The 26,600-nt window shown below is 51.6% G+C and overlaps 1 protein-coding gene across 1 annotated transcript; it reads left to right on the forward strand.

The window, feature by feature from the left end:
• The first annotated feature begins 440 nt into the window (after positions 1-440).
• Positions 441-25,277, forward strand: LCK (LCK proto-oncogene, Src family tyrosine kinase). The gene is made up of 13 exons (XM_004591623.4): positions 441-592; positions 16,742-16,851; positions 17,127-17,208; positions 17,364-17,454; positions 17,658-17,756; positions 17,892-17,995; positions 18,308-18,457; positions 18,673-18,825; positions 18,933-19,112; positions 20,425-20,501; positions 20,593-20,746; positions 20,820-20,951; positions 24,621-25,277. The coding sequence occupies exons 2-13, from the start codon at positions 16,747-16,749 to the stop codon at positions 24,821-24,823; spliced, it is 1,530 nt and encodes a 509-aa protein (XP_004591680.1). The 5' UTR covers positions 441-592; positions 16,742-16,746; the 3' UTR covers positions 24,824-25,277.
• The last annotated feature ends 1,323 nt before the right edge of the window (positions 25,278-26,600 follow it).

Below are 26,600 nucleotides of genomic sequence, written 5' to 3' on the forward strand. Positions count from 1 at the left end.
GTTTCACACACTAAGAGAGAGAGAGGAAAAGAGGGAGGGAGGGAGAGATCATGCATTTGCTGGTAAACTCTGCAAATGGCTGGGTCAGGTTGAATCCAGGAACAAGGAACCAAGAACTCCAGCCTGCTCTGTCATGTTCCTGGCAGGACCCAGGGCCTCAGGCCATTCCGCCTTGGATGGCAAGCTGAACATCACCATCCAGACTGGCAGCCAGGGCTCTGACCAGCCCTCTTGTGGAATGCCAGTGCCACAGTCAGCAGCTTAATTCACTGTGCCACCATGCTAGCTCTGTCTCCTCGACTTGACACTTCCAAGTGCCACTGCAGAGTGAGCAGGGTCTGGTCTTGAGACCCCATGGGGGGCTGTGATGACAGGAAGCTTGGGGTGTTGGAGGCTTGTGGTTGCACTGCTGGGGCCCGGTTGGCTGTGAAGGCCTGAGGAGGCAGGAAGTCAGGGTGGAACGTGGGCGCAGGAGACTGGCGGTGGCTACGCCAGCGAGGGGAGCTGCTGCCGAGGCTGGGCAGCCAGGCCGGGCCCGAGCCAGGCCGGGAGGACCATGTGAGCGGGGCTGGAGGGCTTCCAGGTTGGGCAGGTAAGGAGCCCTGTGGGCAGGGGTCCAGTGGTGGCAAGCATGGGAGGCATGGCAATAAGAGGGTGGCTATAGCTAAGGGTCGGAATCACGGTGGTAGGTGAGTGACTGAGAGTGGGTGAGTGGCTGAGGGTGGGAGGCCAGGTCTCCTGGGGATGATGAAGAAGCCTGCGGGAGATTGCGTGGGGTAGAGGGTGGCAGGCAGGGCAGACAGTGCAGCTGGACTGAACTCTACAAAGCTGGGGGAAGTTCAGGGACAGGCAAGATCTCCAGGAACCCTTCTGTCCCCTACCCTTTCTCAGTCCTGTGAGGATGAGGCTCTTGACACCCAGAGAGAGAGCAGCACAGTTGCCTCCAGGCCCTCAGCTGACCAGTGGCAGGGCCTGGGCAGGTCCCCTGCATCCCACTGCGATGGAGCAAGAGATTCTGGGACATCTTTCAGTTCTTGGGGCAGACCTCAGTGGCGAGACTGTCCTGGGAGAGAGAGAGGCATCTAGGATGTGGAGAAGAGGTGTGGGCCCCGGTGGCCAGCAAGGATGGTTGGAGTGGGGACCCTGCTGGGGGAGTATGTGGTGAGGGAAGGGAGGTTTGTCTTCCGGACTGGAGCCTCCGGAAGGGACGCATTCCATCTGACTTTGGAAAACTCCAGGCCAAAGAGAAGGCTGGGAGAGGGAAGAGGAGGGGCTGTTTGGATTCCAAAGACGATGCAGTTGGCCTTGAGCGGGGGCCAGCAGCTTGGCTCATGCCCAGTGTCGCAGCAGGAAGGCGGTGGCGGGAGCAGTGGTGCCAACTGAGTCCCCAAACCCCAGGGAGGTAGAGACCCAAAGAACCCCTGCAGCTCCCTGCCACCCCCTCACTTTCTATCGGAGCCTTCAGGTCTTGGGGGGCGGGGTCCCCAGCTCAGCTAGCCTCCCTAGATCCCCCTGCCTTACTGGAGATTTTCTTGACACACATTCTCCACCCAGTCAGCATGTCCCAGGCTTTCCCCGGGTTCCAGCTCCCTAGCCTGTGGCCTGTTTGAGGGAGCTGGGACTGGGGTGCACACAGTTAATCACTCTGGGCTTCTAGGGGCCCCATCCATCCTGGGAGAGCCGGTCCACAGGCAGGGAGCTGATTGGGGAGTGGAGCAGCCTGGACATGAACTGGTACCCACATGAGATGCTGGCGCTTGAGAGGAGAGAATTGGCCACTGAATCATTGTGCTGGGCTCCCTGTGCTGCATTCCTAAGGCTCCAGGGAAAGGAGGGTTCTGGGGCTGGGTACACACTCCAATCCCGGTGGGCACCGCACTAGCTCAGCAAAGTTCTGTGAGGTCCTCCTCGCCCTCCCAGAGCACAACCTGCTTCATCTGCCCTCCTTCCAGCTCTGTGCTGACAGATGGCTCAGGCAGGTGAGGGCAGAGGTGGTGGGGTGGTGAGTGAAGGGGTTCCAGATCAACAGCTCTTCTGGGAGGAAGAAAGAATCAAGTGGGTACAAGCCAACTGGGTGAGGGGACAAAGGCGCAGGAGCAGAGGACAGGCTTCTCTTGTGGGGACCCAAAAAGCTTCCTGGGAGAGCCGGGCAGTTTTGAGGCAGACAAAGGCCTGTTTGGGAGAGTACCTCAGATGTGCAGCCAAGGTCACGAACCTGGGTTTGTTTTTTTTTTTCACAAGGGTAAGGATCCCAGAGCAAACCAGAGGTGAGATAGTCTGTGAGTGTGGTGCAGGGCAAAGCACGCACCACTTAGTTAGGGTCAGGTGATCCTAAGCCCAACTCTGGATCTGCCATTTCCTTGAGCAAGTTCACCTCTCTGAATCCCCACTTGCTTCTCCATAACAGTCTGCTCCCTGCACAGTGCTGGCAGGCAGCCAGAGCCAACACTGTGCAACACATGGCAGGTGCCACAGAAAGGCTAGGCATCCCCTCCCCCTGAAAGTGGAGCACCAAAGCAGGGCTGTCCCAACCTGACTCACACCTGTGGGGGACCTTGGCAGGGCCGCGAACCGCCTGTTCCCCACACCCATGGTGTGGCTTGGCTTGTTTCCTGTACAGAGTGTGAGAACACAGGCAAGCTGGGCTCTGAGTGGGGCCAGGGGGTCTAGCTTAGAAGAGGGTCCCTCACACAATCACACACACACACACACACACACACACACACACACACACACACATCCTCCACCAGAGCCCCAACCTGATCATCACCACAGAACAGACCTGGACAGATGCATCAGAAACAGGGGCCCGGATGGCACAGACAGTGCAAGCAGGCGTCTATACCTGCAGGCCCAGCCTCCCGTAGGCAGTTTCAAGGTCAAGCTCACTACAGCAAAAACAACTCTGCACAATTGGGAGGTGAGGGCCAGGACCGAGTCACCAGTCCAGGATGTGGCCCCTAACCAGCAAACTCGGGGCTGATGATAAAGCAGCTGAGCTGCATTGCTTCTTCTTCTTTTAAATAAACAAATTAAATTTTTTTATTGGGAAGGGATTTGCAGAGAGGTTTACTCCCCAGGTGGTTGCAGTGGCTGGAGCTGAGCTGATCCGAAGCCAGGAGCCAGAAACTTCTTCCAGGCCATGAACAGTGGAGCAGCTGGGACATGAACCAGTGACCATTTAGAATCCCAGTGCTGAAAGGGGGAGGATTAGCCAATCGAGACATCACGCCAGGGTCTATAGCTGCATTGATTTTATTTACTTATTTTGAATTATTTTTATATTATTGGAAAGGCAGATTACAGAGAGAAGGACATACAGAGAGAAAGATCTTCTGTCCACTAAATCAAGTGGTTACAACAGCCGGAGCTAAGCCATTCAGAAGACAGGAGGTTTTTCTTCCGGGTCTCCCATGGGGGTGCAGGGTCCCAAGACTTTGAGATGTCCTCAAATGCTCTTTCAGGCCAGAAGCAGGGAGTTGGAAGGGAAGTGGAGCAGCCAGGATGCAAACTGGCACCCATATGGGATTCTGACAGATGCATAGGATTTAGCCATTAGGCTATCGCAACATGCTCTCGTTTTTACTTTTTCAAAAAGATTTATTGGGCCCAGCACGATGGCCTAGGAGCTCAATTCTTTTTTTTTTTTTTTTTTTTTTAAAGATTTATTCATTTTATTACAGCCAGATATACAGAGACGAGGAGAGACAGAGAGGAAGATCTTCCATCCGATGACTCACTCCCCAAGTGAGCCGCAACGGGCCGATGCGCGCCGATCCGAAGCCGGGACCAGGAACCTCCTCCGGGTCTCCCACGCGGGTGCAGTGTCCCAAGGCATTGGGCCGTCCTCGACTGCTTTCCCAGGCCACAAGCAGGGAGCTGGATGGGAAGTGGAGCTGCCGGGATTAGAACCGGCGCCCATATGGGATCCCGGGGCTTTCAAGGCGAGGACTTTAGCCGCCAGGCCACGCCGCCGGGCCCTAGGAGCTCAATTCTAACCTGTATGCATAGGGATCCCTTGTAGGCGCCGGTTCATCTCCTGGCTATTCCAGTTCCTGTCCAGCTCCCTGCTTGTTGCCTGGGAGGGCAGTGGAAGGGGGCCCAAGGCCCTGGGACCCTGCACCCACATAGGAGGCCTAGAGGAAGTTCCTGGCTTATGGCTTTGGATAGGCTCAGCTCTAGCCGTTGGGGCACTTGGGCCATCAACCAGCAGAGGGAGGATCTTTCTCTCTGTGTCTCCTTATCTCTGTTGATCTGTCTTTCCAATAAAATAAAGCTTTAAAAAAATAAGTATTTATTTATTGAAAGTCAGATCATATTTACAGGGAGAAGGAAAGATGGGGAGAAAGATCTTCAGTGCACTAATTCACTCCCCAAGTGGCTGCGATGACCAGAGTTGAGGTGATCCAAAGTCAGGAGCCAGGATCTTCCTTCAGGTCTCCCATGTAGGTCACCCACGTAGGTGCAGGGTCCCGAGGCCTAGGGCGATCCTCTGCTGCTTTTTATGGCTACAGGCAGGGAGCTGATTGGGGAGTGGAGCAGCCTGGACATGAACTGATACCCATATGAGAAGCTGGCGCTTGAGAGGAGAGAATTGGCCACTGAATCGCTGTGCTGGGCTCCCTGTGCTGCATTCCTAAGGCTCCAGGGAAAGGAGGGTTCTGGGGCTGAATACACACTCCAATCCCGGTGGGCACTGCACTAGCTCAGCAAAGTTCTGTGAGGTCCTCCTCGCCCTCCAGAGCACAACCTGCTTCATCTGCCCTGACCCAGAGTCTCCCAGACATCCACGCACACAGAGCCGTTACTTCTCCACGCCTGCCCCTCTGGAGACAAGGATGGGAGGGGGCAGGGCAGGGCAGCCTGTGCAGTTGAGAACCGCTCAGAAAGATGATTGTGTCTCTTGGCAGAGTTTTCATGTTGGTCGTGATTTCGTGGCGTTTACTGTTTCAATTCCAAAATGAGCACATGGCTGTTTTGAAAGATACCAATGGCACGGAGGCGTATAAAGAAATACCAGAAGTGCAGCCAGCCCCCGTTGCTGTGCGGGCTGTGCTCACCGGGGAAGCCTCGTAGGCATCTCTGTGGGTTCTGCTATGTGTGGCCCCAGAGGCACAGCAGGTGTGCCTTGGGCTCAGGAGGCTGGCAGCTCAGCTGCAACTGGCAATTCGGCCACCCATGTGCTTGTTGGTTATGAGGTCTCAGGTGAGTCACCTCACTGGGTTTGGCGCTCAGTATTTACATCTGTATAATGGAAACCATACACCCTGACTTCATAAGATTATTCCAAGAATTATGTGAAACGATGTACATAAAGGCTTAGCACAGAACTCGGTACAAAAGGACCCTCTCCACAGGATGCCTAGCTGCAGAGAGGTTGATCCTTCGTATGTTATTCCACAACTTGCTGGCCATTGTAGCTGGGATGACAGGCCGTGTCTGTGCACAGAGACCTACGACATGCTATTGAACAGTTTCAGCTGCAGTTTAGCATGGTCAATGGGAAATGGCGGTGGTCTGGACTTGCTACTTCCTGGAAAGTATTGCTGTTCTGTGTTGCTGTGCTGCTGCTGGGAGAGATGACTGAGGAGGCAGCTAAGGATAGGCAGGGCAGCCTTGTCAACAGTGAGGAGGCCGCTGGAGGGAACCTCTATGTCTGCCCAGCTCTGCATCCTCAGCTCTGTGCTACTGTTTGCCTTACAAGAGGGACCATTACATTAAAAGAGTATTGATATGCCAGCTATTTGAAAGGCAGAGTGACAGAGAGGACAGGAGGGAGACACAGAGAGAGAGATCTTCCATCTGCTGGTTCACTTCCCAGATGACTGCAATGGTCCAGGCTGAAGTCAAGAGCCAGGAACTCTATCCAGTCCTGCCACGTGGCTGGCAGGGGCTCAAGTCCTTGGGGGCATCTTCCACTGCCTTGCTAGGCACCTTCCCAGGGAGCTGGATCCAAGCAGAGGTGGAGGCACTCAAACCTGCATGTTGTTGTCACAGGTGGTGGCTTAACTTGTTGTGCCACAATGCTTACCCAAGATTTTTTTTTCTTTTTTTTTTTTTTTAAAGATTTATTTATTTTTATTACAAAGTCAGATAGATATACAGAGAGGAGGAGAGACAGAGAGGAAGATCTTCCGTCCGATGATTCACTCCCCAAAGTGAGCGCAACGGCCGGTTCTGTGCCGATCCGAAGCCAGGACCAGGAACCTCTTCCAGGTCTCCCACGCAGGTGCAGGGTCCCAATGCATTGGGCTGTCCACGACTGCTTTCCCAGGCCACAAGCAGGGAGCTGGATGGGGAGTGGAGCTGCTTGGATTAGAACCAGCGCCCATGTGGGATCCCAGGGCGTTCAAGGCGAGGACTTTAGGCACTAGGCCACGCCGCTGGGCCCTAAACTCTGTTTTTCAAATGTATTTATTTATTTGAAAAGCAGAGTGACAGAAAGGGGGCAGTGGGGAGAGAGAGAGAATCTGCCATTTGCTAATTTACGCTCCAATGCCCAAGTGGGAGCTACTGGAGCTTCAGACTCCTGGCTGTGTCCCAGAACAGCCTGTTGAAGTAATTTGGGTAATGAACCAGCAGATGGAAGCCCTTTCTCTCTCCACCACTCTGCCTCTCAAATAATAAATAAAACTTTTTTTTAAAGATTTATTCATTTTTTGGGCTCGGCAGCGTGGCCTAGTGGTTAAGGTCCTTGCCTTGATCCCATATGGCCGCTGGTTCTAATCCCGGCAGCTCCACTTCCTCTCTATCTCTCCTCCTCTCAGTATATCTGACTTTGTAATAAAAATAAAATAAATCTTTAAAAAAAAAAGATTTATTTATTTTTATTGGAAAGGCAGATATACAGAGAGGAGGAGAGACACAGAGGAAGATCTTTCGTTCAATGGTTCACTCCCCAAGCGGCCGCAACGGCTGGAGCTGAGCCAATCCAAAGCCAGGAGGCAGGAGCCCTTCAAGGTCTTCCATGTGGGTGCAGGGTCCCAAGGCCTTGGGCCGTCCTCAACTGCTTTCCCAGGCCACAAGCAGGGAGCTGGGCCTCCGGGATTAGAACTGGTGACCATATGGGATCCCGGTGCATGCAAGGCTAGGACTTTAACCACTACGCTATCACACCGGGCCCTAATAAATAAATCTTTAATAAAAAATATATCTTCATTTATCAAAATGCTCACAACAATCAGGACTGAATCAAACTGAGCCAGGAGACTGGAGCTCCATCTCCAGCACCCACCTTTCCCTCCGTTAACTTTTTGTGAATGGACTAATCTATTAAGAAAACTCTGGAGGCCTGTGTGAAGGCTCAGTTGGCTAATCCTGCACCTTGCAAGAGCTCGTATCCCATATGGGCATCGGTTTGTGTTCTGGCTTTTCCACTTCCCATCCAACTCCCTGCTTGTGGCCTGGGAAAGCAGTTGAGGACATCACAAAACCTTGAGACCCTGCACCTGCGTGGGAGACTCAGAAGCAACCCTGGCTCCTAGCTTTAGTTTGGCTCAGCTCTCTCCATGGTGGCCATTTGGGAAATGAGCCAGTTAGATGGAGGCGCTTTCTGTCTCTCTCTTTCTGTAAAATCTGCCTTTTCAATAAAAATAAAATAAATCTTACAAAGAAGAAAAAGAAAACTCTGGCTCTTCTAACTGAAGACTAGAGGCCTAAGCCCAGGGTTACTTCTCATTGTGCAGCATTTCCCACAATGTGGTCTCTACGCCATGGGAGGAAGCTTAAGTGGCATGGAAGAATTTTTACAAACAATAATTTCTGTGATTCTTTTCTTTTTAAAGTTTTTTTTTTAAGTTTTATTTATTCTTACTGGGAAGTTTTATTTATAGAGAGAAGGAGATACAGAGAGAAAGATCCTTTATCTGTTAGTTCACTCCCCAGAGCCAGAAGCCAGGAGACTCTTCTAGGTCTCCCACACAGATGCAGGGTTATTATGTGGAATAACATATATGTTACATATAATGCTCAGAAGAGCCCAAATATGGTTTCTGTTTATTTGAGAGCCAACCAGGGAGTGGGAGAGAGAGAGAGAGAGAGGTTCCCATTCTCTGGTTCACGCTCCCAAATGCCTGTAACAGCTGGGACTGGGGCCAGGATCAAGGCCAAGGCCAAAGCCAGATGCCAGGATAGTAATCCAGGTATCCTACGTGGATAGGACTCATTGGCCAGAGCTGGGTTGGGCCATCAGCTGCTGCCTGCTGGGGTGCATCAGCAGGGAACTGGATTGGATACGAGCTGGCACAGAGGTGTGTGATGTAGGTGTCGCAGGCCAAGGTTTAACCCGCTTTTCCTGTCCTTCTCCACAGTGCTCAGCCTACAATATACATGGGGACCCTTTTAAATTGCATATTGTGGATTTTTCACAATCCGAGGCTATGAGAAACTCTGGGGCTAGATTTCCTTTCTTCAGGGTTGTTAAGAAATCATATGATGAGTTGGATTCTGGCAAAGTCATTTTATCAGCTCCTTAAACACTAGCTCCTTGGGCCAGTCCTAGACCATGCTCTGTCCCTTAGAAATAAAAACACAAAACAACAATTTTTCTTCCACCAAGCATAGGCCTATTAATTTTTTGAATATTCTTTTGGCTGTCTGCCAGATTCTTGCATAAATGTCTTGGGCCAATTTTTTTTTTTCCATTCAGCACAGAGGGTTAAGACCGTTATGTGCTCTGGGCCACCTAATGCCAAAATCTGTCAGAAATTGTCTAATGGGGCAATGTTGTAGTGCCACAGGTTAAGCTACTGACTGCCACCTTAGTCCTGGCTGGGGTGGAGTTGGACTGAAACTGAGAACTTCACCTGGTTCTCCCACGTTGGTGGCAGGCGCCCAACTATTTAGGCCACCTTTCATAATTTCCCAGGCCATTAGCATGGAGTCGGATTGAAAGTGGAGCAACCAGAACTCAGACCCGGTGCAGTGGCCTAGCAGCTAAAATCCTCACCTTGAAAGCGCCAGCATCCTATATGGGTGCCGGTTCTAATCCTGGCAGCTCTGCTTCCCATCCAGCTCCCTGCTTGTGGCCTGGGAAAGTAGTCGAAGACAGCCCAAAGTCTTGGGACCCTGCACCCGCGTGGGAGACCTGGAAGAACTCCTGGCTCCTGGCTTCAGATTGGCTCAGCTCTGGCTGTTGCAGCTCACTTGGGGAGTGAATCATCAGACGGAAGATCTTCCTCTCTGTCTCTCCTCTCTGTACTTTGCAATAAAATTAAATAAATTAAATTAAATTAATCTTTACAAATAAATCATAAAAAAGTGGAGCAACCAGAACTGAACTGATGCCCTTATAGGGGTACCAGTATAGCAAGTGGTACCACTACCCCCAAAAAATGCAGGAGTAGGCACCAAAATCTAGCTCTTGCTTCACTCTCCAAGCTTGAAACTCTAAGGAGGGCTGACCCCTTTATAATTGGCATAAAGTGCTATGTGGACCATTGGCACCCTTGAATTAAATTGAGTGGGGGCTGGTTCTAAAAAATCTGCAGAATTCCCACCAGTGGCCTTGGACTCCTGAGGTGGGAGAGGGGAACGTCCTGTTTCATTCATCCCAGCATCTCGTGGCTGGTTCTGAAACACCCTGGACCGCTCGGATCTGCTTTCCATGCCTTCCTTCTTTCTCTCAGTCAATGAGAACTTTATATTAGCTTTGGTTTTGACTTTCTTTCTCTTGACCTCAATTATTAACCTGGTTAGACCATCTCAGCTACCCAGCACAGCAATCTTTTTTAGACAGAGGCCGGAAGGATGAGAGACATGCTTTTTAATAAAGGATGTGTGCGCACACGGGCTCACCGTTAACCCAGCTGTGCAGAGTCTGGCTCTGCAACCCCACCAGCACAATGGCCTCGCCAGGACAGGCTCGCCATGCCCAGTCAGGCCTGTGCATGCACAGAACCTGCATTCTGGGTAGAGGCAGGCTGGTTTGTTAGAGAAAAGCTGTCATGGTCCATGCGGTGGTGGAATTTCTGCTGGGGATTGGACCCTACCTGTCAGACCTGTGCTTGGTTCCTCCATGGCCTCTCAGGTTCACCCCAGGAAGTAAAAGGAGAGGGCAGTTCATTGATGACAAGATGGAGTAACCGGGTTAGATTTTTTTCTTCTGCCCAGAACTCCCTCTGTGTAATTAGGAAAAGCACATGACTTCTCTGGCCTGCCAGATTCTCCATCTTTAAAACCACTGGTGGGGTGTCAGGTTAACTGCTGGCCTGTGGTACTACCAACCATATGGGTGCTGGTTTGATTCCTGGGTGCTCCATAGCTCATCCAGCTCTCTGCTAATATGGCTGGGAAAGCAGCAGAAGATGGCCCAAGGGCGTGGGTCCCTGCACACACGTGGGAGACCCAAAGGAAGTTCCTGGCTTTTGCCTGGCCCAGCCCTTTCCATTGGAGGAATGAATCAGTCAATGGAAGGTCTCTCTCACTCTCTTTCTTTCTTTCTGTAATTTCATCTTTCAAATATAATCAGTATTTAAAAGGGGTGGGGGGGGAGCCATTGGTGAATCACATTAGTGCTACCTTTCCATCTCCTCCCCCAAACAGATCTCATAATTTTGAGATTTGTGCCTACTAAAGTATGATATGTCTTTTAATTTTGAAAAACACATATTTTCTTTATCTGGCAGGGACCCTGGTACTTGGGCTGTCTTTCCTGCTTTACACAGGAAGGGGAGTAGCTGGGAATTCAATCAGCATTCATATGGGCTGCTGGTGTCATAGGCGGCTACCGTGGTGCCAATCACTGTGCTATAATTTTAAAGATTTTATTTCATGTAAAAGGCAAAGAGACAGAGAGCAACAGACGCAGAAAAATCTTGCATCTTCTGGTTCACTCCTCAAATACCCGTAACAGTCGGAGCAGGGTCAAGATTGAAGCCAGGATCCTGGAACTCAATCTGAGCTTCCCACCTGTGTGACAGATACAAGTATTTGAACAATCACTTTGCTACCTCCCAGGATGCACCTGCAGGAGCCAGAATGGGAAGCAGGCCTGGGTCTCGAACCCATTCCCACCACACAGAAGCCAGGCTTCTTAACTGCTATGCCCAAATCTCCTGATTCGGCACCTTGTTTAGAACCCTTTTTCTTATTTCCCCGCTTACCACTTTAACAGATCTGTAACCAAATATCCATTGAAGAGACAATTCAACAATGCATCAGACTGACAGTGATAACACCATTTCTCCCCAGAGTGTTGAAATACTAAATTAACTCGAAGGCTTCCAGCATTGTCCCGGGACCTCCCTAGGTGATTATGAGTGTTCAGCTGGGGCCAGTGGCTAAAACAGCTTCTGGCATTGATAGATCCTGGTTGTTATTATTATTATTATTATTATCACATGCTTGGGGATTGTGGTGATGGGACAGATCAGCTACTGGCAGCTTGAGGGGGGGTGCTTCAGGAACTCAAAATCAGCCTTCGAGACTCCCCACACACTGCAGAATGCTCGACGGAGTGGGTTGCCACAGCTTGACCTCTTCTCATACTTGGCTCCAGTCTTAACAGATGGCCTTGGAGCTGGTGCCGTGGCATGGTAGGCCAAGCCTCCACCTATGGTGCCAGCATTCTATATGGGTGCAGATTTGTATCCGGATCCTCAACTTCTCATCCAGCTCCCTGCCTATGACCTGAGAAAGCAGAGGAGGATGACCCAAATCTTTGGGCTCCTGCACCCACACGGGCCATATAAAAGAAGCTATTGCTTCCCAGATTTGGATCAGCTCAGCTATGGCCATGATGAAACAGTGAATGGAAACAGGAGTGAAACAGTGGATGAAAGATGTTCTCTCTCTATCTCTCCTCTCTGCTTTTCAAATAAAAACAAATAAATCTTTATTTAAAAAAAAATAAAAAATAAGACAGAAAAAGAGATGGCCTCTCGGGGGTTCTTTTTTTTTTTTTTTTTTTTTTAAGATTTATTTATTTTTATTACAAAGTCAGATATACAGAGAGGAGGAGAGACAGAGAAGAAGATCTTCCATTCGATGATTCACTCCCCAAGTGACCACAACAGCCGGTCAGGAACCAGGAACCTCTTCCAGGTCTCCCACATGCAGGCGTAGAGTCCCAAAGCATTGGGCCGTCCTCGAATGCTTTCCCAGGCCACAAGCAGGGAGCTGGATGGGAAGTGGAGCTGCCAGGATTAGCACTAGTGCCCATATGGGATCCTGCCACGTTCAAGGCGAGGACTTTAGCCGCTAGGCCATGCCGCCGTGCCCCTCGGGGGTTCTTAGATGCAGTCTAAAATATGGATCCACCAGCATCTTCTCTTGGACCCCTGGGGGCTCCTTTTCCCTCCCACGTGACCCCAGTGAGGACCAAGGGCCAGCTTTCTGGCCTGTGCCGTTAGCTTCAACTCCTTCCACCGCTTCTTGACCTCTTCGCACAGCTACCCCCTAGTTCAGCCTCCTATTTTTATGTACTTTGAAGATTTTATTTTCTCTCCCCTCCAGGATCTTGCTAAATACGGCAGCTCTCCCACTACCCCAAATCCTAACCCCATTTTCGCCCTATTATTCTTATCTGTCCGACCAGCACCTCTAAGTTGTTTGGTTCCATTAGCCTTTGTGCTTCCCTTCCAGATCATGACATAGCCAATTGCTTGTCTCGGCTACTTATGTTTTATGAAAGACACACATGTTTAAAAACAAAGACATGAAGTTTTTGCTTGAAAGGAAGTGTGTGTGTAATGTATGTGTGTCCGAGAGAGAGAGAGAGAACACTGATTCACTTCTCAAATGGGCATAATAGCCAGGGCTGAGCCAGACCAAAGCCAGGGGCCAGCAAGTATGGAAGCTGTCCTCAGCTGCTTTCCTAGGCAGCTGGATTGGAGGTGGAGCAGCTGGGACTCTGAGTTCATGCTCTTGATATGGAATGTTGGCATCTCAGGCAGCGGTTTAATTGTTGCACAGCAACACTAACACCACAATGTTTCTTCTCTCTCTTCCATTTCCCTTCCTTTCTCTTCTTCCTTTTTTTCCTTTCCTTTCCTCCTTCTCTTTCATTTTTAAAGGAATTTTTAAAAGATTTATTTTATTTTTATTGCAAAGTCAGATATATAGAGAGGAGGAGCGATAGAGAGGAAGAGCTTCCGTCTGTTGATTTACTCCCCAAGTGACTGCAATGGCCGGAGCCGAGCTGATCCAAAGCCAGTGGTTTCTTCCGGGTCTCCCATGCAAGTGCAAGTTCCAATATGGGATCTTGGCTCATACAAGGCGAAGACCCTTAGCTGCTAGGCCACTGCACCCGGCCCTCCTTCTCTTTCTTTCCTTTCCCTCCCTCCCTCTCTTCCTTTGCTTGCTTCTTTCTTTCTTTCTTTCTTTCTTTCTTTCTTTCTTTCTTTCTTTCTCTTTCTTTCTTTCTTTCTTTCTTTCTTTCTTTCTTTCTTTCTTTCTTTCTTTCTTTCTTTCTTTCTTTCTTTCTTTCTTTCTCTCCTCCCTCTCTTCCTTCCTTCCTTCTCTCTACTTTCATTTCTTCCTCCTTTCAAGATCCATGTATTTGGAAGGCAAAGCAACAAAGACAGAGGGAGAATCAGAAAAACAGAGAGATCGTCCACCTGCTGATTCATTCCCCAAATGACCAAAACATTCAGGTCTGGGCCAGGCTGAAGTCAGGAGCCAGGAAATGCATCCCGGCCTCCCACCTGGGTGCAGGGGCCCAAGCATTTGGGCCATCTTCTACTGCCTTCCAAGCGCATCAGCAGGGAGCTGGATCAGAAGCCGAGCAGCCTGGGACTGGAACTGGTACCCCGAAGTGGGATGCTGGCTTGAAAGTGGCAGCTGAATCGGTAATGCCTCAGACCAGCTCCTATATCCCTCCTTAATTACAAATCTTGCACATCTTTCTCTGGCCTTTTACATCTTTCTCTGGCCTTTTACCAAAGCCTCCAAAACCGTTGAAGCTGACCAGAGTCCAAGCTCAGTGGGATGCTGATGATATCTCTACGACATAACCAGCTTGTGGTTTCCCAGGGCCCGTGTGAAGAACACAAACAACAGGATGCTCACTAACTAACAAGACAGCTCAGCGTGTCTTGGGCTGTTTCCGGGTGCCTGTGAGTTCCTTCTGGGGGCTTTTACTGTTAATCACTTCCTAGCCATCAGAAAATGAGCACCCAGAAAGTCAAATGCAGCCACATAACAGTGGATTTGTCAATGAGTCACCCAGCCCCTTCCCCCTTGAATCCTAACAGGGAGGAGAAAGCATGAACATCCCATTCCACAGCCTCTCCCTCCCTTTCTCTCTGTTTCTCTCAGATTTATTTATTTATTTACTCAAAAGGAAATGTGAAGGGGGATGGGGAAAGTGAGAGAGAGCGTCCATCTGCTCATCCACTGATTCACTCCCCAAATGCCTGCACAACAGCCCAAACCAGGCCAGGCCACAGCCAGGAGTCAGATTCTACGCAGTCTCCCACATGCTCCTGCATGAGTGGCAGGGACTCCGGCATTAACACCATCACTTGCTGTCTCCCAACGGGGTGCCTTAGCAGGAAACCGGAGCCCAAACAGTAGGAGGGATTCTTTTTTTATTTATTTTCACTGGAAAGGCAGATATACATAGAGGAGGAGAAACAGAGAGGAGGATCAGGAGGATCTTCCTTCCGAAGCCAGGAGTTCTTCCAGGTCTCCCACGCGGGTGCAGGGTCCCAAAGCTTTTGGGCCGTCCTCGAATGCTTTCCCAGGCCACAAGCAGGGAGCTGGATGGGAAGCAGAGCTGCCAGGGCTAGAACCCGGCGCCCGTATGGTATCCTGGCGCATTCAAGGCGAGGACTTTAGCCGCTAGGCCACGCCGCCGGGCCCAAGATGAGTAAATCTTAAAATAATAATAATAATAATAATAATAATAATAATAATAATAGCAGTGGTTGGGCTTGAGGGCTCCCCAGACCCTTGAGGCTGGGAAGGTCTGAATTCAACCTTCCTCTCTATGGCTGACATTGCTTGATGTGTCCTTGGGCTTTCCAAGCAAGCAAAGTCTGAGTCCTGTTCTCAGAGACCACCCCACCCTGCCAGGACAAGGACTGGGACTGACCTGTACTTTGGTCATGGAACTCAGGACCCGAGCCAAGGGTGGTTATCTGAGCAGAATGTTGGAGGGAGTTGGGGGAGAGTGGAGAACCTCATACTGGGAAGGCCTCACAGATTAGGCCATGGCAGAGCTGAGCCCAGAAGGTCAAGTTAGGGTTCAGTGGGAGAACAATCAATCATTCCAAGATTGGCAGAACCAGTGCTCCTTAAATGTGAAGGAAGAAAGTAGTGTGGTGGTGGTGGTGGGCAGTGAGTGGCATTTTGGCATGGCAGGTCATTTGGGGTCATGGCTACTGTGGCTCCTACTTAGCTCCCTGGTGATGGCCCGGGAAAAGCAGTGGAAGAGGGACCAAGTGCATGAGCCCCTGTCTCCCACATAGGAGATGCCCATTGAGCTCCTGGTTCTTGGTTTTGGTCTGGCCCTGGCTGTTGAGATCCTCTGGGGAGTGAACAGGCAGATGAAGGGTCTCTCTTTGTTTCTCAAATAAATAAACAAAAAAACAAAGAAAGTCGCATGGGGTAATTGGGGAAAACAAGAGTAGCTCAGAGCAGATGAGGGATATGTGTGTGTGTGTGTGTGTGTGTGTGTAGCACAACAAACCCAGGAGGCACATTTGGTCATCTTGCCATTAAAGGGCCTTGCATGCATAGTATATTAAACTTTACTTGAGAACGAACTTTTAAATTTATTATCTGATTTATTTTATAGAAAAGACAAAACGAGAGATACAGAAAAGAGGTAGAGAGCGGTACAGAGAGATCTTCTACCTGCTGGTCTGTTCCCCAAGTCCCTGCAAGAGCCAGGGCTCGACCAGACTGAAGTCAGGCGCACAACACTCAATCGAGGTCTCCCTTCATGAGTGGAAGTGACCCCAAGTACTTGAATCATGTCCTGTCTTCCAGGGTGCACCTTAGCAGGAAGCTATATTGGACAGTGGGACCAGGACTTGACCCAGGCACTCTGACACGAGGTGCAAGTGTGCCCAGCCACAGTTTTGCCCTGGTGCCATATGCCCACTCCAGGGACTAGGGCCTTCTAAGCAGTTCCCAGCAGCAGGCCTAGGGAAGACCACAGTCTCAGGGCTCCTGGGGGCTCTGGAGTGAGGTCCTCTCCCCATTCAGGAAGATCTATAGGCTGCTACCTGCTTTATTGATGGTGTTCTGCTTGGTTTCGTCTGACAAAAAGTTTCCACTGCTGTAGCAGGCAAACAAACAAAGTAAGTTATGGCCAACAGGGCCCCTGATGGGTTTTCTGCCGGGGAGCCATGGGCTTGTAGGAACTCCCCGAAGTTCACTGCGTGGGTGTGAGTGCCAGGGCCTGATGCTGGACACTGGGGAGATGGAGTCTTAGTATTCTTCACTGCACAGGGACAATTGTCCTTAAAAAATGGGGCTTCAAAATTCAGGTCTCCCCCAGGGCTGAGGGGAGTCTGTGATCTTCAGAAGGTAGTCCCCCAACGGCAAAGTGAAGCCCAAGGCAGGAAGTGGGTAACTACTTTGACAAAGGTGCCTGCGACAGTTTGCCCAGCCCAGGTGGGAGGGCGGGGCCTCTGTTCCAAGGGAGCCCCAGCCCGGAGCCAGGATCCCCCCCAGATCAGCTTCTCTGTGGCTGGTGGATGGGGGTTCGGGGACCTTGGCAACTTCCCAGGGTGAGGCCCTCAGATGTCTGATGTTGCGGGGAAACCCTTTAGCCTCTTGTTGGTTCTCCCAGGGACCATGGGCTGTAGCTGCAGTTCAAACCCTGAAGATGACTGGATGGAAAACATTGACGTGTGTGAGAACTGCCACTATCCCATTGTCCCCTTGGAAGGCAAGTCTATGGTAAGAGACCAAAGAGGGGCCTTGGTGAGGGAGTTGGGAGGAGCGTGGGACCCAGCAAGGAGAAATAGACCATGGCTGGAGGCCATGGGTCTCCCAGGGTGGCCCTCTTGCCTGGCTGCGGGGAGAGAAGGAGGCCCAGAGAGGGCAAGGGACTTTTGTAAGGTCACCCAGCAAGCGGCTGTTGGATGCAGGGATAAGCCCCTGTCAGAAAGGAGAGTGAGGCAGGGGCCGGGAGGCAGGAATCTGACCCTTGGCTTCCTCCTCTCGCCCAACAGCTGCTCATGCGGAATGGCTCTGAGGTTCGGGACCCGCTAGTCACCTATGAAGGCTCCATTCCTCCAGCGTCCCCACTGCAAGGTGACTGGAATGGCAGGGCCTGGAAGATAAGACCTGTGGCTCCCTGGCTTCCTAGTCCTCCCCCACCTGCACCCTCTACCCCTGCCTCCGCCCTGTGACCCCAGAACTTCATACTGCTCAACGAGCCGCTGCAGCCAGACCTTCTGTCTTTACAGACAACCTGGTTATCGCCCTGCACAGCTATGAGCCCTCTCATGACGGAGACCTGGGCTTCGAAAAGGGCGAACAGCTCCGTGTCCTGGAGCAGTGAGTGCCCCTCGACCCACCCCGAGAAGCAGGGTGGGGGTGGTCCTCGCTTGTAGCCCTTACCCTACTCTGGGCGGGAGCCCTTCAGACACTGTGGAGAGTCTCGGGGTGTTGGCCTGGCAGGGTTTGGGAGGGTCGCTAGCGGGTTCTCCAGTCCAGATAATGGCTAGGCTGACTCGCACTAACTGGTTCTGTGGGGGCAGGAACGGCGAGTGGTGGAAGGCGCAGTCCCTGACCACTGGCCAGGAAGGCTTCATCCCCTTCAACTTCGTGGCCAAAGCCAACAGCCTGGAGCCTGAGCCGTGAGTGAGGGTCAAGAGGGGTGGGAGCAGCTCTAGGGATGCTGGGACAGGGACCTTGGGGGTGGTGGCGAATGCTTGGGGTGATGGAGGAAGAATAGATCATCGTCCGACAACCTTCGTTTCCGTCCTGTGCAGCTGGTTCTTCAAGAACCTGAGCCGCAAGGACGCCGAGCGGCAGCTCTTGGCGCCAGGGAACACGCACGGCTCCTTCCTGATCCGGGAGAGCGAGAGCACCGCGGGTGAGCCGGGGCGGGGTGGGGGCGGAGCCTCGGCAGACGGGACCTAACGGAGTGTGCGTGGCCGCGCTCAGTGGGCGGGACCTGTGGGAAGGGCGGGGCATCGCTGGCCCGTGCCTAGGTGGGAAAGGGCTCGGTGGGCGGGACCTAACGGGGTGGGCGTGACCGTACTCGGTGGGCGGGACCTGTGGGGAGGTCGGGGCTTAGATGGGAGAGGGCTCGGTGGGCGGGACTGTGCGGAAGTGCTGGACACCGTGCTGGGCGCGCCTGGCTGGAAGCCGCCTCTCAGTCTGGTTCATGTATTCATTCATCCAGGTTCATTTTCACTATCGGTCCGGGATTTTGACCAAAACCAGGGAGAGGTGGTGAAACATTATAAGATCCGTAACCTGGACAACGGCGGCTTCTACATCTCCCCTCGCATCACTTTTCCCGGCCTGCACGAGCTGGTCCGCCATTACACCAGTGAGCAGCGGGACCCCTCACCTGTACCCTGGCAGCCTGACTTCCTGCCCCTCATCCCTCATCCGTTTTCCGCTGTGCCTTCTTCCTCCCGGCCCACAGCCCCAGGAGTCGGGGGCTGACCCTGGTCCCCGGCCACGTCGCTTCCCCAAGGTGGGGCTGTGGAACGGCAGAGGCCGCCTCTCCTACCGGGCCGACCCTTTCCCGCGTCCCCGCAGATACTCCGGATGGGCTGTGCACCCGGTTGAGCCGCCCCTGTCAGACCTCGAAGCCTCAGAAGCCGTGGTGGGAGGACGAGTGGGAGGTGCCCAGGGAGACGCTGAAGCTGGTGGAGCGACTGGGGGCCGGCCAGTTTGGGGAGGTGTGGATGGGTAAGTGCGGCTCTCGCGGCTCTGCGGCTCTCCGTCCTGGCCTGGGAGAGAGGCGGGGACGTCCACCGAGGTCCCGTGACCTTGACATCTGCCTGCCTCGGACTCAGGGTACTACAACGGGCACACAAAGGTGGCCGTGAAGAGCCTGAAGCAGGGCAGCATGTCTCCAGACGCCTTCCTGGCGGAAGCCAACCTCATGAAGCAGCTGCAGCACCAACGGCTGGTCCGGTTGTACGCGGTGGTCACCCAGGAGCCCATCTATATCATCACAGAATACATGGAGAACGGTGCGGGGGGGGGTCAGCATGACCACTGGGGACCACCTCTGACCCCGCTGGATGGCGGGGGCGGTGGGAGGGAGGTGGGAGAGACAACACCGGCCCATTTTGCAACCGCAGTCCTCCTGGTCTTGTCCCACCTGCCCATCCTCTTGCGCCACCTACCCGTCCTCTTGTCCCACCTGCCCGTCCACTGGTCTTCAGAATGTTTGGTGTCCACATGAGAGGGTTTCCTAACCCCTTTCCTCTTTATTCCACTCCTGAGCCTTGCCAGGTCTCTTGGGTCCCCAGGCCCCAGGCAAGCCCCCTATGTCAGTTCTGCTGTGAAACTGAATCAAAGCCCAAGAAAGAGAGCAGAACTAGGCTCAGCTTGCCTGCCGTTGATTGGCCACGTCCCTGGATCCTGTCCTGCTGCTCACTTTCCTGGGGGGTAAAAGCGATGTAAAGGGCCTCTCCCAGAGATCAGGCATGATCAGGGTTCCTCCAAAGCCCTGGAGCCTGGGTTAGTTAGAGCCTTGGACAGCTGTGGAAGAAATGCTGGTGCACTTCCACAAACGTGCTGTGTCCAGGCGAGACCTTTGTTTTCTGTGACTGCTTCAGCATTCCCTCTTGGCAGGGCCATTAGGATTGCTGTCATTCTTACAAAGAGTTTGCATCTCTCGCGAAGGGCCAGCAGTCACTAGCTCTCTCTCAACAATTCCCATCCTGGTTTTCCCCCAGGTGCCCAGTGTCCACTACCAAACAGGTGTCCTTCCTGCCACATGCCCACACTTTGGTTGTTGCTGAGGCTGAACTGGGCACTGGGAGCACGCTGGTCACATGGAACTTCCTGCTGTCAGGAAAGCCCGGCTTTAGGAATGGGCACTGGGAAAAAACAGTGTGGCATGAAAGAGTTCTGGAATGCATGGAAGACACATGATGATGTAATTTACAGTGACTGTGGGCATCTAACTGGGCTCAGACATGGAGGAAAAGTAAAATTTTTGCAGGCTGATATGAAGCCACAGAGGTCTTGTAGTGGTCTGGGAAAAGGATCTCAAGATTGTTGAGGGCAGGTGGAGTGGAAGAGGCCAGGGAGGGGAGGAGAAGAAGCTAGCTTGCCAGAGAAGTGTAGACTGGATAAGACACCTACAAACTCCTCTCGCACTGTCCCTGAAGAAGACTCACACATCCTGGACCTCTCATCCTGAGCAGAACACGCCCCCCCCCCAACCTCACCCATCACTCATCCTTTTCCACGCATGTCCCCAGTTGAGGGACAAAGGTCAGAGGGCCTCTCCCTGGGACGGCTTAGGTCAACAACTCTCACTTCTTCCCACAGGCAGCTTAGTGGATTTTCTCAAGACCCCTTCGGGTATCAAGCTGACCATCAACAAACTCTTGGACATGGCAGCCCAAGTAAGGAGGCTTGAGGTGGGGCCCGGGCATGGACACAGGCCAAGGAGGTGAGGCCAAGGCCCCGGAGTGTTAACCTGTACTTGGTCTACAGATTGCAGAGGGCATGGCATTCATTGAAGAGCGGAATTATATTCACCGCGACCTGCGGGCCGCCAACATCCTGGTGTCTGACACCCTCAGCTGTAAGATTGCCGACTTTGGCCTCGCACGTCTCATTGAGGACAACGAGTACACGGCCAGAGAAGGTAGATACAGGGTATGAGGGTGGTCTGGAGCCTGCCAGACACAGCCAGGTGACCTCATTTTCTTTCTCCCCAGGCGCCAAGTTTCCTATTAAGTGGACAGCCCCAGAAGCCATTAACTACGGGACATTTACAATCAAATCTGATGTGTGGTCTTTTGGGATCCTGCTGACAGAGATTGTCACTCATGGCCGCATCCCCTACCCAGGTCAGCAGCAAGGACGGAAACTGGAATGATGATGGGGATGGCCAGCCAAGTCCATGTCTTCTCATTCATTTCCAGGCTCAGAATCTGAAACTTTCTGGTTGATTCTCTGTCTTCTCAGAGTGTGTCTTCCACCTCCCTGAGCAGGTGCTGCATCTCCCAGGGCCAGCTTGCATCTCTGACTCTGAATCTGTGCCTTCCAGAACTTCAACTCCCAAATAGCCTGGTCTGAGAGAAGCGGGTTTGGCCTGAAAGACTTGTCTGCTATGGTCAGCTCTGCTGCTGAGGCTAACCTTTCTCTTTAGTCTTCATCAAACCAGGCCTTCTCTTTTTCAAGAGAACTTTTTTTTTAAATGCTTTGTGTATTTGTTAGGGAGACAGAGACAGAGACCTCTCATCCACTGGTTCACTCCCCAGATGCCCTTGTCAACTGGAACTAGACCAGAATGAAACCAGGAGACAGAACTCAATCCAGCTCTTTTGTATGGGTGACAGGAAGCCAACTATGGGAACCCTCACTTGCTGCCTCCTGGAGTGTGTGTTTGCAGGAAGTTGGATTTGGCAGTGGAGCCAAGGAGTTCAACCCAGGCACTCCAATATGGGATGTAGGTCTCTCAAGTGGCATCTTAACTGTGTGTCCAGCCTTTTGTGTTCCCATCTGTTAAGTGTGAGATCACAGTGGTGTCCGGTTCATGCTAAGCCATTATTAGTCATCACTCTGTGCTTTCTTTTCTGCAGTACAAGAGATGGTTTGTAGAAGAGACTAGCTCCTAGCAGGTGCTCACTGAAAGCCTGCTTCCCTTTCTTCTGAACCTAACCTTCTAAGAGATGTATAAACAATCCCCCCTGCCCCATGCCTATCCTGTACTTCTTGAATTCAGCAAAGACAAAAATGAAAAGGTTTGGGAGGAATTGGCTCAGAAACTCTGGGGAAGGGAGATGGAACCAAAAGCCAGGTGTGGGGAAGTCCTGGAGTCCAGTGGCTAGGTTTGCAGCAGCTTCTCACAGCCCCGAGCAATGTGAACAGAATTTTGCTCTCAGGCAGGCACTTTGGGTTCAGGTGAGAAGCTGACAGACCCTGGCTTGGCCACATCAGCGTGCAGGTACAGTGCCAGAGTTAGAAGCACACACCAGAAGCCTTGGTGAGGGCTCCTAGTGCTCTGCCGCTGTACCTGCAGAGACCAATTAGAAGGAGAAAAGGGAGAGAAGGGGCAAGATCAAGGCTGGCTGACACGTGATGCAAGGGTCAGGGAGAACGGGGAGAACTGGGACCCTCAGTGAATTTGCATCTGCCTCAGCAGTGGCTGTTGCTTAACGTAAAACAGATCTTTTATGTTTTCTTTTTTTTTTTTAAAGATTTTATTATCATTGGAAAGCCGGATATACAGAGAGGAGGAGAGACAGAGAGAAAGATCTTCCATCCGATGTTTCACTCCCCAAGTGAGCCGCAACGGGCCGGTGCGCGCCGATCCGAAGCCAGGAACCAGGAACCTCTTCCGGGTCTCCCACGCGGGTGCAGAGTCCCAATGCATTGGGTCATCCTCGCCTGCTTTCCCAGGCCACAAGCAGGGAGCTGGGTGGGAAGTGGAGCTGCCGGGATTAGAACCGGTGCCCATATGGGATCCCGGGGCTTTCAAGGCGAGGACTTGAGCCGCTAGGCCACGCCGCCGGGCCCTTATGTTTTCAAGAGAGGCCAAAACTTGGAGTTTTACAACAAGCTCCTTATGTCCAAATACTGGTAATTGGCTCAGATTGTTTCCAAGTACCACATGGTCATTTGGCCTACCATTAAGCCTCTAGTGAAAACACCTATGCCCATGAGAGTGCCCAGGTTCAAGTCCCAGCTCCAGCTCCTGACTACACCTTCCACTTATATAGACCCTGGGAGGCAGCAGTGATGTCCTAAATAGATGGGTCCCTACCCCTGCTCCAGGACAGACCTGCACTGAGCTCCTGGATACCAGCTTTGGCCTGGCCCAGCTCTGGCTATTGTGGGCGTTTGGGGGAGTGAATCCATGTATGGGAGTTCTGTCAGTTTGTATTTGATCTCTCAAATAAGACAAGCCAAGAAAATATCACCTACGTAATCCAAAGCAAGCTGGGTCATCTTCAGGCTGACTTGGCTGATGGGCTGGCACCACTGACTGCAGTGTTTAGATTTTGGCTTATGTTCTTTGATGCCTTGATTTGAGAACTTCAGCCAGTGTAACCTTCCAAGGGTAAGACCTGGAGAGGAGGAGCTGCTCCTGACCAGGGGCTGATCCCGGAGGAGCTGAGCTCCTGCCACAAACCTGTAAAGGTTTGGTCTTGGGGAATCCTGTAAAGGGTTTGTCAGAATCTTGGGAAAGTGAGGGAGAGGCAAAGGGCTCTGTGTGTAATGTAGAAATAGTGAACAGGGGCTGGCGATTTGGCCTGCCAGTTGAGTCCTAGCTGTTTCACTCTGATAGCAGATGATGGCTCAATGATTGGTCTCCTACCACCAATGTGGGCGACCTGGATGGCGTTTTGAGTTTCTAGCTTTGGCATGGTCCAGCCCTGGCCATAACTACCATCTAGGGAGTGAAGCAGTGGTTGGCAGATTTCTCTCTCTGCCTTTCAAGTAAATGAACATAAACAAACATTTAAAAAGAAAGAATGAAAGCAGGAAACTATATTCTTGCAATGCTCTAGAGCAACTTTTCCTGGAAGAGGAAGCCTGCCAGTGGGGACAGAGTATCAAAAGAGGAAGCCATCCAAAGACTATTTGATCTGGGTCCTGGAGAGGCCTGGTGATCCTCAGCCCCAGGCAGGATCGGCTTGTCTGGGCCTGGGGGTCTTCTGCCTCCCTGGCATGGGTTTCATGTGCCTGGTTCCATAGCTGGGGAAGCCTTACCACCCTCCTGGCAGTGGGGATCCCTCCTGCCCCGACTGCTGACCACTCCATCATCACAGTAATCATAATTTCTGTTTATGAAGACTTTCCTAGTCTTTACATATACCATTTCAGAATGACTGTGAGGGAGGAGCAGCTGTTAACCCTATGTTCCAGAGGAGAAAGCACAAGTGCAAAGGCCTGAGGTTGATGGGAGGAGGACATGGAGGCACAGTGGGTTAAGCTTCTGCTTGGAATGTCCATGTCACATATCAGCGTGCTGCTTGAAGGCTCAGCTATTCTATTTCTAATCTACTCCCTGCTAATGCACTGGGGAGGCAACAAATGATGGCCTAAGAACTTGGGTTCCTGGCATCCACGTGAGAGACCAGAACAGAGTTCTTGGCTCCTAAGTTTGACCTGATCAAGCCCTAACTGTGATGGGCATTTGAGGAGTGAAACAGCAGATGGAAGATCTCTTCTTTTTTTTTTCTCCCTCTCTCTTATTCTGCCTTTCAACTAAATAGATGTTTACATATATACATGTATATATATATATATGTGTGTATATATATGTTTGTGTGTGTGTATTTTTGAAGATAAGGTTGCTGTCCCATGATTCCACAGATAAAATGCATTGGTAATTCAGTGTTTAATCTGTCTCCTATAGTCCAGGCAGTGTGACTGCCAGCAGCGGGCACTGCCAACGTGGCCTTAGCATTGACAAAGACCCAAATCCTTTGGAATTGGTGCTCAGACTCTGCCAGTTCAATCCTTTCAAGGCCTAGCAGCCTGATGTTCTCTCTCCCATCCGTCTTCAGGGATGACGAATCCTGAAGTGATACAGAACTTGGAACGTGGCTACCGCATGGTGCGCCCCGACAACTGCCCGGAAGAGCTGTACCAACTCATGAAACTGTGCTGGAAAGAACGCCCAGAGGAACGGCCCACCTTTGACTACCTGCGTAGTGTGCTGGAGGACTTCTTCACGGCCACGGAGGGCCAGTACCAGCCCCAGCCTTGAGCAGCCTAGCTGGCCCAGGGGTACTCCCCCTTCTTGCCAACCTGGCTTCTGGGAAATGGAATTTGTATGCCAAACCTTCATGGCCCATGCACATGGACTCTGCACACGAATCCTGCCCATGTGCAACACATATGCATCTTGTGTCTTACACACATATCCTGTACTTGCATGGTTGCATAGGCTTCACACATGTGTCTTGTTCATGTGTAGCCTATGTGTGTATGTGCCTGGGATACTGTCCAAGGTGCCACTTTCTGAGCACTCCTATTTCCTGATACCACAGAAATGGGAGAGAGTCCTGTGACTGACAGCAGCTTCTGCCTGCCCACTTTTCTTTGCCCAAGTCCTTCAGAAGCTCCTTCTGGGTTAGGACCTTATCCGATATCTCTGGGTGCTCCTCCTTGGTGTCTGGCACCTATTAGGAGCTTAATAAATGTTGATAGGGTGAAACATCTCTCCCATGCACATTATGTCTTTTTCTTTTGGGAGGTAGGTGGGGTTGAGATCATCCCAGGATGGGGGGAGGGTGTTTACAGCAGGTTAAAGATTAAGCTGCTGCTTGGGACACCTGAATTCTGGCTCCTCTACTTCCCATCTGCCTTTCTACGATCATGCTAGTGTGTCTGGGAAATCCTTGGATTCCTGCTAGACATGTGGAAGACTTGAATGGAGTTCCTGGCTCCAGGATTCAGACTAGCTCAGCCTTGTATGTTGTAGACATTTTCTAAGAGAACACATGGATGAAAGATCTCGGGTCCAGCTCCATGACTCAGTGGCTAAATCCTCACCTTGCACGCACAGAGAACTCATATAGGTTCATGTCCTTCATTTCCCTTCCAGTTCCCTGCTTGGCCTGGAAAAGTAGTAGAGGATAGCCGTGGGACCCTGCATCCACGTGGGAGACCAAGAAGAAGCTCCTGGCTTCGGATTGGCTCAGCTCCACCCTTTGCAGCCACTTGGGGTGTGAACCAACAGATGAAAGGAAGATCTTTCTTTCTCTCCTCTCTGTGATTCTGCCTTTCCGATAAAAAATAAATCTTAAACAACAACAACAACAAATTCCTCTCTTTTTGTTCGTTTCTCTCTCTGTCAGTCTGGCTTCTTTTTTTTTTTTAAGATTTATTTATTTTATTTTTTAAATTTTATTTTTATTGGAAAGGCAGATATACAGAGAGAGCAGAGACAGAGAGGAAGATCTTTCATCCAATAGCTCACTCCCCAAGTAGTTGCAATGGCTGGAGCTGAGCCAATCTGAAGTCAGGAGCTTCTTCCAGGTCTCCCACGCGGGTGCAGGGTCCCAAGGCTTTGGGCCGTCCTTGACTGCTTTCCCAGGCCACAAGCAGGGAGCTGGATGGGAAGTAGAGCTGCCAGGATTAGAACCAGTGGCGCCCATATGGGATCCCAGCATGTCCAAGGCGAGGATTTTAACCACTACACTATCACACTGGGCGCAGTCACTCTGGCTTCAAATATTTTATTTTTACTGGAAAGTCAGATATACAGAGAGGAGGAAGCATAGACAAGAAGATATTCCATCCACTGGTTCACTCCCCAAGTGACCACAACGGCCGGAGCTGGGATAATCCAAAGCCAGAAGCCAGGAACTTTGGGTCTCCCACGCAGGTGCAGGGTCCCAAGGCTTTGGGCTGTCCTCGACTGCTTTCCCAGGCCACAAGCAGGGAGCTGGATGGGAAGTGGAACTGCCTGGATGAGAACTGGTGCCCATTTGTGATCCTAGCGCATTCAAGGCGAGGGCTTTAGCCACTAGGCCACACTG

The sequence above is a fragment of the Ochotona princeps genome, chromosome 2 (genome assembly GCF_030435755.1).
Source record: "Ochotona princeps isolate mOchPri1 chromosome 2, mOchPri1.hap1, whole genome shotgun sequence".
Taxonomy (NCBI): Eukaryota; Metazoa; Chordata; class Mammalia; order Lagomorpha; family Ochotonidae; genus Ochotona; species Ochotona princeps.